Source organism: Lemur catta, chromosome 7 (genome assembly GCF_020740605.2).
Source record: "Lemur catta isolate mLemCat1 chromosome 7, mLemCat1.pri, whole genome shotgun sequence".
Taxonomy (NCBI): Eukaryota; Metazoa; Chordata; class Mammalia; order Primates; family Lemuridae; genus Lemur; species Lemur catta.
Window position 1 is genome coordinate 94,617,620 of NC_059134.1, and position 13,880 is coordinate 94,631,499.

At 37.3% G+C, this 13,880-nt stretch overlaps 1 protein-coding gene and 2 pseudogenes across 1 annotated transcript in view; all 3 read right to left on the reverse strand.

Moving 5' to 3' along the window:
- The window catches only part of NUP160 (nucleoporin 160), a 53,814-nt gene that overhangs the window by 28,752 nt on the left and 11,182 nt on the right, over positions 1–13,880 (reverse strand). The window contains exons 7-17 of the mRNA XM_045558070.1: positions 13,205–13,363; positions 11,491–11,568; positions 11,130–11,227; positions 9,328–9,412; positions 7,697–7,765; positions 5,761–5,844; positions 5,221–5,391; positions 3,839–3,938; positions 3,399–3,564; positions 2,813–2,940; positions 2,570–2,730 (exon numbers count right to left, since the gene is read on the reverse strand). Coding sequence (XP_045414026.1) covers positions 2,570–2,730; positions 2,813–2,940; positions 3,399–3,564; positions 3,839–3,938; positions 5,221–5,391; positions 5,761–5,844; positions 7,697–7,765; positions 9,328–9,412; positions 11,130–11,227; positions 11,491–11,568; positions 13,205–13,363 — 1,299 coding nt within the window. The remainder of the gene's footprint in view (positions 1–2,569; positions 2,731–2,812; positions 2,941–3,398; positions 3,565–3,838; positions 3,939–5,220; positions 5,392–5,760; positions 5,845–7,696; positions 7,766–9,327; positions 9,413–11,129; positions 11,228–11,490; positions 11,569–13,204; positions 13,364–13,880) is intronic.
- Positions 4,016–4,190, reverse strand: LOC123643182 (annotated as a pseudogene).
- LOC123643181 lies at positions 4,377–4,514 on the reverse strand (annotated as a pseudogene).

Below are 13,880 nucleotides of genomic sequence, written 5' to 3' on the forward strand. Positions count from 1 at the left end.
TGGGTAAAAATAGGCACGACCACTTAGAGGCAAATCTGGCAATACTACCAAAAGGCTTAAAAATGTGCATACCCTATGACCAATCAATTCCAGTTCTTCGAACTTATCTTAGAGATATAATCAAAGATGCACAGAAAGTTATAGCTGTAAGAGAAAAACTGGCAACAACCTGGATGGCCACAAATGGAATTGGTAGAATAAATCAAAACTATATTAGGTAACTACTAAAAATAATGTAGAATATTTCATAACATGGGAAAAGCTGATGAGATTTATAAAGTGGAGGAATAATGACAGCTAGATTACAAAAAATACTATGTGGCATATTTTATTTTATTTATTTATTTTTTTTTTTGAGACAGAGTCTCACTTTTGTTGCCCGGGCTAGAGTGAGTGCCGTGGTGTCAGCCTAGCTCACAGCAACCTCAGACTCCTGGGCTTAAGCGATCCTACTGCCTCAGCCTCCCGAGTAGCTGGGACTACAGGCATGAGCCACCATGCCCGGCTAATTTTTTTTTTTGTATATATATTTTTTAGTTGGCCAGATAATTTCTTTCTATTTTTAGTAGAGACGGGGTCTCACTCTTGCTCAGGCTGGTCTCGAACTCCTGACCTCGAGCGATCCACCCGCCTCGGCCTCCCAGAGCTAGGATTACAGGTGTGAGCCACCGCGCCCGGCCGGCATATTTTAATTTTATAAACAAAACCAAAAAACTGTTTGCATAGGAAAAAAGGGGATATACCAAAATTTAAATAGTAGTTATCACTGGGTAGAAGATTAATAGATGAATTTTTATTTTCTTTTTGCATACATATATCTTATAAAGGTTGCATAATAAATATCTATTATTTCTGTGTTTAGAAGAACAAAGGTTATTATTTTAAAAAACAAAAAAAGCTGAAGAAATGGAAAAATCTACATGGAGCAGAAAAGCTCAGTAAGGGCTAACCAACCTAAGTGACAGACTCTCCGCAAAGGTTCCTGTTTCTCCTTGGTGGTCTTAAATAAATTATCTTCGTAAACGTTTTTTTCATATTTTTGCCAGAAATTCTACCACTATCAATGTATTTGAGCTAATAAATTCTGATTTAAAGAATATAAATACTTCTAGGAGCCCCAAAGGACTTTCAGCTATTTACACATTAACATTAGCATGAATTGGTTTAACCAGACTGCTTCCTTGTCAGGCTCAAATGAGATTATTGACCCAGAGAAAATTGAGACTTCAGACTGTGGGCAGAAAGGTAATTTTTAAGCAAGGAACACTCAGTAGGGTAGGCAATTAGGATCGTATAACAACAACAAGTGTTTGGTGGTCTGAAAATAGGATGGAAGAGGAAGCACAGAATGATGCTGGGAGGACCACAAAGATAAACTTTGCAATCTCAAAATTGTGTTTAGGGTAAGGCTTGCACTGTAGAATGAGAGTTCTTTTTCTTCTTTTTCCTCTCTCTACACTAAACAATACTCTGCTATCATATCCAAAGTAATAATACTACTACTAAATTTTGGGAGTGCAAACCTGGGAAAAATTTCCACTGCTATACATACACAAACGTTAACAGTAAAGCAATATGGCTGGGCATAGTGGCTCATGCCTGTAATCCCAGCACTTTGGGTGACTGAGCTGGGAGGATTACTTGAGCTCACGAGTTTGAGATCAGCCTGCGCAAGAGTGAGACCCTGTCTCTACTAAAAATAGAAAAAATTAGCTAGGCATGGATGACGGTGTGCGCCTGTAGGCCCTGCTACTCAGGAGGCTGAGGCAGGAGGATCACTTGAGCCCAGGAATGTGAGATTGCAGTGAGCTACAATGACACCACTGCACTCTACCTGGGGTGATGGAGTAAGACTGTCTCAAAAACAAAACAAACAAACAAAAAAAGAGTAAAGCAATCTGCTTCATATATGTTCTTTTTTGTTTGTTTTTAAATTTAAGTTTTAATATGATACTTCTGTTGTTGTACTCTGTTTTTTTTCAAATTTTCATAAAAATCACCTTATCCTAGGGCATGCTAGATCACTATATTTGGTTCGAACTTCTGTACTTAAAATTTCTGCCATTATTGCAGATGTATTGGCTTCAGGTGTATGCCCTTAGATCTAGAGTTATCTTTTTTTTTTTATCACTGATGTAATGGTTTATTTTCTTGATTCATTCTTGAGTTTTCTTTTTTTCTCTTTTTCTTTTTTTTTTTTTATTTCAGCTTATTATGGGGGTACAAAAGTTCAGGTTATATATATTGCCCATGTCCCGCCCATCCCCCTGAGTCAGAGCTTCAAGCATGTCCATTCCCTAGACAGTGTGCCTGGCACTCACCATGTAGTTATACCTCCATCCCCTCCCCCCACCCCATATATGTTCTTAATCTGTAATCTTATAAGGATTATGATGCTTAGTCATTCTTAATTCAACAAATATTTATAGAGCACCTACTAAGGCCAAACATGGGGGATAAAGCAGTGAACAAAGTCTCTGTGCTGTTAGAGCTGACATTCTGCTGCTATGTACTTGCAGGTCTTCATCGGGTTTTAGATTTTATAAATCTTCCCTTAAGTAGTACTTACTGCATCTCCTAGCCTCATTAACAGCTGCTGTAGGATCAAAAGGTCTCGGCAGATCAGGAAGCGAGTGCTGGCAATTTTACATACACTTCTGCACACGACATACCCTGCAGTACTACTACCATACAGCTGGGAAAGATTCATTCGAACATTCAAAGGCTGAGCTGTAATAAGAAGAAAAATGGAGTTAAATGTATCATTGTTTTCTCTTAATCAAAGCAGCACATTTGTTGTTCTGTCACTTACCTGGATTGAATCCCTTTTCCATTTCCACTTCTGTTTCATAATCCATTTCCCGTATAAGCAGTCCAATGGCATGGATTGGGTTCCTAATCTCTTGCAGTTTACTACAAATATCTTCCATCACGTTTTCTCTATAAGGACAATTAGAAAACTCCAATTAGTGCTGAGAATACATAAGACAGGCTCTATTATGTCCTGTAAGCTAAATGTTTTATGAAACAGGAAACCCAGCCATATAATAAAAGAGTGATCACTCTGGCATACAAGATACTTTCACTCCACATGGCAAATTTCCCTTTAATTTTTCAGAAATGAGAGACAAAATGAATATGAGAAAAATACTTTTTACAATTTGAAGCTCATTTAATAGCTGATACCTATATCATATTTTATGAGTCTGCTTCCAGACCTGAATTTGTGGGTGAGATTTTCTGTTTAAAAGCTGAAACACCCATTTATTTAATAGAATCATGGCAAATCACTTTAAGCCACCATGTACATTCTTGAAAGTACATTAAAAACCCAACTTTGGCACTAGAAATTGCTGAATTTCCATTAGAAAATGCACTTTACCCTAAATTCTCCTTACACATCAATAGTGATCAAATCTTCCAGAATCTGTTCTGCAGCCTTTTCTGGAGACTGTAGGTTGTAACAACTCATTTCCATCATAACTGACATATCCACAGTTACTGACTCGCCAATCAACCGGAGGCATTTTATAAGACATATGACATCCCGAGCAACATCCACATCTGTGAGTAAGAGAAAGTAAATATTCATGTCTCAAGACAATGAAGACCTATTGATCAATACTATATTAAAATAAAATATTAATAATTAAATGCCAAGGGATCTGAGGTTTCAGAGATGCCTAAGTCTCTTTAGTTTTCCTTAAAATATCCGCAGTATGGTAAAGTGACCAGTACAGGTCAATGTAGCAATCAATGTTTCTTTGTATACATCTGAGACAAAGCATAGGATTCATGTAGGAAGGGGATTAAATATGGATGTAACAATTACTATTACCATCAGATATGGTTGTCTCATCCTCTGTCAAAAGGTTCTCATCAGGCAGGAGATATAAATGATCCACCAAGGAGGAGGGTACAAGGAAAGACAGGTATCCCTGGAAATACAAATCTTCCAGTTACATTTTTTTCAGTGAATTTTTATTTTTACAAATTTTCTTTTTTCTATTTGTGGGAGGGATGCACTGTTCCCTGGAGGTACTACAATACCAGGTTGATGTTTGGAGTTGACAGAGTAAGCTCCTATTCCAACTCCCTGCTCCAAAAATTCATTTAATATATTGTCCTTGGATAGAGGAAGTATAAGATATTAAACTAATTCCTAGCACTCTGGGAGGCCGAGATAGGAGGATTGCTTGGGCTCAGGAGTTTGAGACCAGCCTGAGCAAAAGCTGAGACCCCATCTCTACTAAAAATAGAAAAAAAATTAGCTGGGCAACTAAAAATAGAAAAAATTAGCTGGGCGTAGAGGCACGTTCCTGTAGTCCCAGCTACTTGGGAGGCTGAGACAGGAGGATCACCTGAGCCCAGGAGTTTGAGGTTGCTGTAAGCTAGGCTGATGCCACGGCATTCTAGCCCGGGCAACAGAGCGAGACTCTGTCTCAAAAAAAAAGGTATTAAACTAATAAGAACAGATACTATACTTGATCTTTGCCAAAAGGCTGAGAAGCGATCAGTGAATGTTTAAAGGTATAAAATAAATGAGACATGACTCTTATGAGGAAACACCAGACAAATACAAGTTGAGAGACACTCTATATAAAACAGTATGTGTAGTCTTCAAAAAACGTGAATGTCATGAAAGACAAAGAAAGGCTGATAATAGTTTGAGATTAAGGTAAAGAAATATTAAGGCTGGTCATGGTGGCTCATGTCTGTAATCCTAGTACTTTGGGAGGCAGAGATGGGAGCATCACTTGAGGCCAGGAGTTTCAGACCAGACTGGTCAAAAGTGAGACCCTGTCTCTACAAAAAACTGAGGGGGGGGCGGGGGGGGGGGGAGAAGAAACATGACAACTAAATATATATAAGACTTTGGATTGGATCCTGGGTCAGGAAGAAAAATTATGGGCATAATTGGCAAAATCTGAATATAAACTATATGAATACAGGTGAAGGATATACAGAAATCCTTTGTATTGTTCTTGTAACTTTTACCTTAAGTTTCAAATTACTTTGATATAAAAAGTAAATAAGATGAAATGCAAAAAATGTAGATAATAATGCAAAAAACTATCTAAATACAACTGAATTAGAATTTCAGGGAAAAAATATAAATACAAAGTCCTAAAAGTTAAGTACAACATTCACCAGACTAACATTCTGCAAGACCCACTGAACTATCTAGAAAAGTTCTTCTCTATGCTCTGACTTCCTTACTTTTTTCAGCAGGCACACCATGTTTGTGTGTGGATTCAAGTGTAGAGCGAGAGGATGAGAGAGGGCTTCTTGATACTGAAGACAACAGGCATAGAACTTGCACCAGAATTCCTGCTGTAAATTTCGAAACTCCTCCTGGGAGAATTCATACTCCGTTACACTTCCTTGAAGCTGGCAAACAAGAAAGAAGTTAAACTCTTGATACCATTCAGGATCTTTCTCTACAAAGAACATAATTGTTCAATGTCATTTTACTAAGCTACAGATAAATGAATATTCCTTATATATTTTTTCTTATTGTTTTCATTTTATTTGTATCTTTTAATTTTATTTTTTATACAAAGTTTAATTCCAGGTTAATCCTTATATATTAAGGGCCATAGACTATATAAATGTGTATCTAATTCTCTGATTAAAACATTTAAACATTTATATTTCCGACTAACAAGGTTAAGTGAACAATTCTAGCAATTCCTCAATACCAATCTGCCCCATATCAAGATGAAAGAAATTATTATTCTTTCTCTACCCAAACCTCACCTCACTTTCAACAGCTAAAGTAACTTCTTTCTTTAGTTCACTCGAGGAAAGATCCAAATTCCTCTCAGTTCCTCGGCAGAAAATCTAAAATTAAAACAGACATTTTAGGCCAGGAGTAGTGGCTCACACCTGTAATCCTAGTACTTTGGAAGGCTAAGGCAGGAGGATTGCTTGAGATCAGCAGTTTGAGACCAGCCTAAGCAAGAGCAAAACCCTGTCTTTACAAAAAATAGAAAAATTAGCTGGGTGTGGTGGCATGTGCCTATAGTCCCAGCTGTTTGAGAGGCTGAGGTAGGAGGATCGCTTGAGCCTAGGAGTTTGAGGTTGTAGTGAGCTATGATGACGCCATTGCACTTTAGCCAGGGCGACAGAGAGAGACTGTCTCCACAAAAAACAAACAAACAAAAAACCCCCAAACATTTTAGAGTATTATATAATGCCTGAAACTAAATGAAAAATACTCTGGGTTAGACGGCAATGAAGCAGTATACAACTGTACAATAGAGATTGAGCATGCCTGGAATACACATTTACCCTGAACATTGTGCAAATAATTTCTGAAAGAGAAATCACAACAATTCTGAAATAGTTTCTATAGACCAGAATAAACTTTAGAAATCCATAAATCTGAAAGAATTATAATAGAGTACATTTAAATCATTATAAAAAGCAAAATAAGTGCTGTTGCTCAGCTGGAAAGAAGATGTAGATGATGCCAAACATACATATCCTGAGACTGGCACAAAGATAGCTAAAATATCAATGGCGGTAGGTTACTGTACTGGGAATGATTCTCCTAAAGAAATACATTTGATAATTACCTTAATGATTATTCAATATCTCAGTGTGCAAGAGATACCATGAGAAATACTATCACGCACTTAATTACTGTTAACAAGGAAGAACTGCTGATGAGATGAAAGAAAAAACACAGAGAAGGTGACCATGTCACCCTGAAGTTTTATCAGAGAGAAAACTGAAAGCATACAATGGCCACATATTCAAGAATGTACCTAGAAGAAAAGTTACAGGTCTGAAAACCACATCATCTGAGAGAAAGTTAAGAAACTGAGTGTGTTTAGTCTGGAGAAAGACAACATGGAAAGACTCTTTAAATACCTGAATAGCTGCTTTATAGAAGACAGACATATACTGTGAAGTTCCAAAAGAAAGGAGCTACCAAAAGGATGGAGGTTAAAATTCAAACCAATACCTATGAACTTTAAAATGGCACAGTTTGAGAATAATAACACATAACAGCTAGTGAGAAACTTGTCACTGGAGGTAAAGACAATTAAAAGATGAATAAACGTCTATCAGAGAAGTTTCAGAAGGTATTTCTGCTTTGTGTTGGAGGTCAGACTAGGAGACTGTAAGGTACTTTTGAATTCCATGAACAGAATTGTATTTTAAATCCAGGAATCTAAGTCACAATTTATGGAAGGCTATGTAACTTTAAAGAAGACTTTTGTAAAGCACTGGGCACCTCTCAGACTATGTCACTTTAAAGTTAAAATTTTTTTTCTTGAATCCGACCCACTCAGACATTCATTGTACTAACAAAATGGCACAAATAGACTATAAGCGAAATGAACCAAAAAACACTTTAAATTTCTTTGAAATATAGAGATTATATTCAGTGTAGTATGGTATCTTTTTAAAATACCGTAGGCATCAGTTTTTCTTTTTGCCTCTGGCATGTTTCACTAGTTATTGGGAAAGCAACCCCTATCCCTGAATCCTCACTAGGAGTCTTATTTAATGGAAAGAACATTTAAAAACAATTACAGTAGTACTGATAAACACATGTTTATATAAATGCAGAAATATATTCAGTATTTAATATATGCAAACCAAAATAGTAATTATTAATTATATAATATAATAACAAAATAAGAAATAGTCTTAAATTAACAGTAAATATTGTCTCACTGACCTGTAAAGCTTTACATAAAGCTGCATTTGTGAATCGTCCTGGTGTAAAAAGACTCTGCAAGTACATCTCCTGGTAGAACATTAAAACAAAAGTTAATACCATTCTAAACAAGATAAAATTTGGAAAAATTTGAAGGAAGAATTCAACACATAACACCAAAGTTTGAGTTTTTATTATTTAAACACAGCCATTGCACCCTTCTACATTTGAGCAATAACAAGCAGTTATGTTTTCACCCTGCAATGCCTTTGAGTCAACTCGGTGTACCATACTGACAAGGGTGTGCTCCTCATAGAGGGCTTCACTGGGTTCCACTGGAAAACATGCTTTGTTAATGCCAAGCTTAAATTGAGGAAGTAGATCTAGTTTATTGGTGATATACATTGGTAAGAGAACAATTAAACTAAGCTTGTTTCTACACCATCTACAAAAGTACTCATTTTATGGCTCACATATAAGAAAAGGAACCAATAATAATAGACATTATATGTAAACAAAACAAACTGCAATAAGGTCTCCCAAGAGGGAAAATGAAGCATAGAGAATAAAACAGGAAATCTCATATTGCCTAATTATTTTGACCAACTCTCAGAAACCAGATTTGTCCTTAAGTAGCAAATCTGACTGATCTTCATTCAAGTCTCCTTCCTTCTACTAAGGTTCAGGTGGATGATAAAATGATGAAGACAAAAGAGATAACCAAAGATTTTAATAATCAGCATGAGGTTTTAGCTTTCAGACAAAAGCCAAGTGTCAGTAATTATTATAACTGGAACAATAAATAACCATCACCCATCAACTCTTGGGATTAAAAATTTAGCAATATTCCCTTTCAGATATTTAAAGTGAGTTTTCTACTCCTGCAGTCATTGTTTCTGAATCAGAGCCCATAATCTTTAATCTCGTTTTAACCTAAGGCATCTACTGGAAGTGTTTTCTTCCATTTATCCTGATGATGTCCCTGGAATATCTGGAGACTAACTTGTTGTGCTATTTATTTCATTATCTTTCAAAATTATTTTCTTCACAGCATACACTTCTATCAGAATTTGTCTTACTTCTAGTTTATACGCATGTATCAACATTGTTGATGTAGTGGACACTTAAGTGTTTGTACCTGCCCGAAATCTGTGCCCTTTCATTTTATTAAGAAATCCCTTATCTTTCTTTGGGGAACCATCCCTCCCTTGCCCATACTCATAGGACTTCACCAGTCCCTGCAATACCAAGGTCCAGGCTGGACATGTGTCCCATGCCAGGCCAGTGAGTGTCACATCAAGGACCTGGGACTGAGGTGCTACTTTCTTTCTTCTGGGGTTACTAAGTTCACAGAATGCAAGCTCACCCAGGGGAGGAGGGAATCTGCCTGAAATAAACCTAACATGGAGGAAAGTAGACTGGAGAGAAGGGAAAACCAAGCCCTGAAGGCATTATTCCAACCACTGCTATAACCAGGTAATACTGAACTTCTCAGCTACACAAGTCAATGTATTCTCCTTTTAGCTTAAGTCAGTTCAGGGTGGGCTTCTGTCACCTGAAGCTGAAAGGGTTCCCAGTAATACAATTGGTTCTTCTTAAAATAATTATCAGGGTAAATCATCCCCTTTCATGACACTTAAGCGTTTGCTTACTCTGGGGTCTTGATCATCTCTGATGACAATTTCTTCCTCTGGCAGAGGTTGCATAAAAACTGGATTCCACTGTCCTGCAACATTACTACAGAAAAAAAAGTCCATCAGTTTATACAGAAATGATGCATAAAAATGAAACTTATGCTGTTGGCAGTATCTGGGCAGGGAGGACCCTATCACTGAACCCTTGCAACAACTACTCTATTAAAAATGTTTCAAACTTATTCTTAGCATAGTTTTTTTTTTTTTTTGAGACAGAGTCTCACTCTGTTGCCCAGGCTAGAGTGCAGTGGCGTCATTATAGCTCACTGCAACCTCAAACTCCTGAGCTCAAGTGATCCTCCTACCTTAGCCTACTGAGTAGCTGAGACTACAGGCACACACCACCACGTCTGGCTAATTTTTCTATTTTCAGTAGAGACAGGGTCTCACTTTTGCTCAGGCTGATCTTGAACTCCCAACCTCAAGAGACCCTCGCACCCTGGCCTCCCAGAGTGCTAGAATTCCAGGCGTGAGCCACCATGCCTGGCCAGAGTCTAGTTTTTATAGAAGTATTCTTACCAAGTTTTAACAAGTACCTTCTTGAAATTAAAAGTCTAAACACAAATCTATAAATAACAGCTAACTTTTATTCTGCATTTAGTATTTGCTAGATATTATGCTAGATGCAATTCTAGATATTACTCACAGATGCCTTATGATAAATAACTTTTGAAGGATATATTACTCCCATTTTGCAGATGTGGCAAGTGAGGCTTAGAGTACCTCATAGCTAGTAAGTTGCACAACCACAATTCCAACCCTGTTCCCACTCTGGAGCCTGTGCTTGTTGACTACTTTGCTTGAATGCTAACTATAAGGTACACTCTTTTATCTTCTGAGGCGTGGCTTGGGGGCAATTTGGGGGTAATCATTCTTAGAATTCTACCCTAGACATTAGGGTTATGAGGGACCCAGAAGGTTCAATTACTTCCCTGGTTCTTAAGCAGTGGTCCAGGGAATCCTCTACAGGGGTTACACAAGTGTTTGCTTCAAAATTGGTTTTTAAAATGCGCTTATAACTATTAAAAACTTTAAACTGCCAGGTATGGTGGCACATACCTGTAGTCCCAGCTACTCAGGAGGATCAGTTAAGCCCAGGAGTTCAAGGGTATAGTGTGCTATGATAGTACACTCCAGAGCCTTGGCAACACAGCAAGACCTTGTCTCAAAAACAAAAACAAAAATAAAAACAAAAACAACCAACCAACTAATATACTTTAAAAGGATTAGATACCAAATATGACTGTCAACACATTAAATTATGTTATAATTTTATACTCATAAAATACTAGTTTCATTTAATATGTTCATTATCTTTTGGAAAAAAGGGCTTGCTGTTTTTAAAAAATTTGAGAAGCATTGTACTTGTCCAATCTATTTCTCAACTCATAATGAGAAAACTGAGAACACAAAAGGGCTGCAGTGTCTTTTGGAAGTTGTGGGTATCAAGAATAATCTTTGCTTAGAAGTAAAGAAAACTAGATTAGGAGTATTTTAGATACATGCTCTCCCTCCCAAGAAATATGGTATTTTCTTTATGTTAGTCCAATCCTAAGAATTCTCATTTTCTCCTAAAACCAAAAGGTAAGAAATAATACAAAATGCAAAAGAAATATTTCAGAAGACAGTAACAATAGGCAAACCCAGGGTCGAATCCTTCGAATGAAAACCCTTGACTTTGTTCTACAGAAAAAAAGCTCGTCGTCTTAGCATGAAACTGCCTGGAGTGTGGTAGGATGACAATGTTAAGTGACCCGTACTGTTCAAAGTTGATGTATTTCATAACCGTTTGGTTCTCAGCATCATGCCACAGGGCCCAGATATCCGTGGAGGTTAAGGCAAAATCAATTAGTGTCTCCTAGAAGGAAATGTGAAAAAAAGGGTTAAAACAATAAAGAAAAGGTAGTAATTCCTGGTGACTTAAATTTGTATTGGTAGGAAAGGTAAAGGCATAAAAACCAAATGCAGTACAACATGAACTTAGTAAAACCCAAATGAAATTGTTTCCACACATCATGAAATATTACACTTTAAGACTACAATCCCATTACACCATAGTGAGATTAGCCAACACTTCTTCTCCTTGTACTTGTGTGCTATACAAAGGATGATTCAACCTACCTGAGAAGTGAATAGTGAGGAAATGTGATCTAGACTATAGCGGTTATTCTCAGTGCTCACCAACTGGAAAATGCAGAACTGTTAAAACACAAGTTGATCAGTTATTACTTGTAATAATCAACATGTTACTTTTTTAAGCAAGGGCTATTAGCATTTAGAAACCATTTTTTAAAAAAATTGTAAAATATACATAACATAAAATTTATCATCTTAACCATTTTAAGTATACAGTTCAGTAGTGATAAATATATTCACACTATTGTGCAACCAATCTCCAGAACCCTTTCCATCTTGCATAACTGAAACTCTATACCCATTAAACAACTCCCCGTTCCCTACCAACCCCCAGTCCCTAGCAACCACCATTTTATTAATACCTTCCGTCTCTATGACTTTAGCTATTCTATGTACTTCATATAAGTGGAATCATACAGTATTTGTCTTTTTTTTTTCTTTTGAGACAGAGTCTCACTCTGTTGCCTGGGCTAGAGTGCCGTGGGGTCAGCCTAGCTCACAGCAACCTCAAACTCCTGGGCTAAAGCAAAGCCTTCCAAGTAGCCGGGACTACAGGCGTGTGCCACCATGCCTGGCTAATTTTTTCTATTTTTAGTAGAGACGGGGGTCTCACTCTTGCTAAGGCTGGTCTCAAATGCCTGACCTCAAGCGATCCTCCCATCTCGGCCTCCCAGAGTGCTGGGATTACAGGCATGAGCCACCGTGCCCGGCCAGTATTTGTCATTTTGTGACTGGCTTATTTTGCTTAGCATAATGTCCTTAAGGTTCACTCATGTTATAGCATGTGCCAGAATTTCCTTCCTTTTAAAAACTGAATAATATTCAACTGCATGCATATACTATATTTTGTTTATCTATTCATCTGTCGATGGACACTTGGGTTGCTTTCACCTTTTGGCTATTGTGAATATGGTTGCTATGTATATGATTGTACATATATCTCTTCGAGACCCTGCATTCAATTCTTTCAGGTATATAAAGAGGTATATATCACACACACCTCACTTCAGGTAGGGTGAGGATGGTGTCCATTGTATGGGGGTGGTGGCCTGGTGGTATCAGGGCCCAAACAGGGTGAGCAGGGCATCCAAGCAGGGCAGTGACCTAGCATGGGGAATCAGAGCTCCAGCAGAGTGAGGGAGACAAACCCTATCTCACTGGAATGTTATTAGGATCAAATGGATAATACACGTACAATGTATGAGCCCAAAGTAAGCACAGTCCAAGTGTTTGGTATTATTAAAGTATATAAAGGGCCTGGCACAGTACCAAACACATAGTATCCAATACCTGCTTGCTTACATGATTATACTATTATATCCTACTTATTTACATACAACAGCTAGTGTTTGGATGATGAGCAAAATTTCTAAAAATTAACTTCCCCATAACCCTAAACTTCTACATAACTTTCAGTAATCCCATTTGTTCACCCAGACTTCCATATGTACTCTTTCTTATTTAGTTTTGGTTAACTTTTTGTGACGTGCCTTTAAACTATTTCCTTTCATATTGACCCCTCCTTCAAGATCTTTTAATCCACACATTAGCAAAAAACTCACCATCACCTCAGAAAACAACCTAACACATGAAGCACCTAGGTTGGTGTGAAGAGCTTAAATATACTTGATGAGTCTCAGCTATTTTCCCACATCAATACACACAGAATAACTTGACATGTGTCTTACTTGCTCCATACCTGTCCTCGTTTTGGTGCATGCATGTATATCCCTAAGTACAGTCCCATGGAAGGGGAATAAGCAAGTCGTAATTTGTGTCCAGTTCCAGCAGTGAGCCGAAGGTCTTTATTCACAGGTACATATTCCAGCATGTCAGCTACCATCAGGCACATTTGGTCCTGCCCAAGGTAAATGTTAATAGGTGGTATTCAAAGAATATTCAGGCTAGAAAAACATATTTCCTATCTTTTGAGAGGACGTACATTCATTATATCTATCACTCTATCTAGTTTATCTGCCAAAAGACCTTACAGGTTTTTGTTTTTAAAGGGCCAAGATGAAAAATATCTCTTCAGTCTGATGGATAAAATCATCAGCTCTGTTTGGTTGGTGAGTCTTGAAAAGCATTTTACCAGCTTGCCTTTCCAAAACACATTTGTTGCTCTTACGTGAAGGGTATACTTTGTACTATTCTTTCAATTTTCCTGTAGGACTCATAATTTTCAAAATAAAAAGACAAGCAGTTAAGAGGGAAATGTATGCAAAATAAAGCTAAGTGAAACTGCCTGAATCTGGTAATGACCCATAATTTCCAAACCAATTGATTTGATAATCTTTGAGAAGCAGCAAGATTGATTTCAATTCTCTCACAATTGACAATTCTATTTCCAATTATAGTAACTATAAATGTAGCAT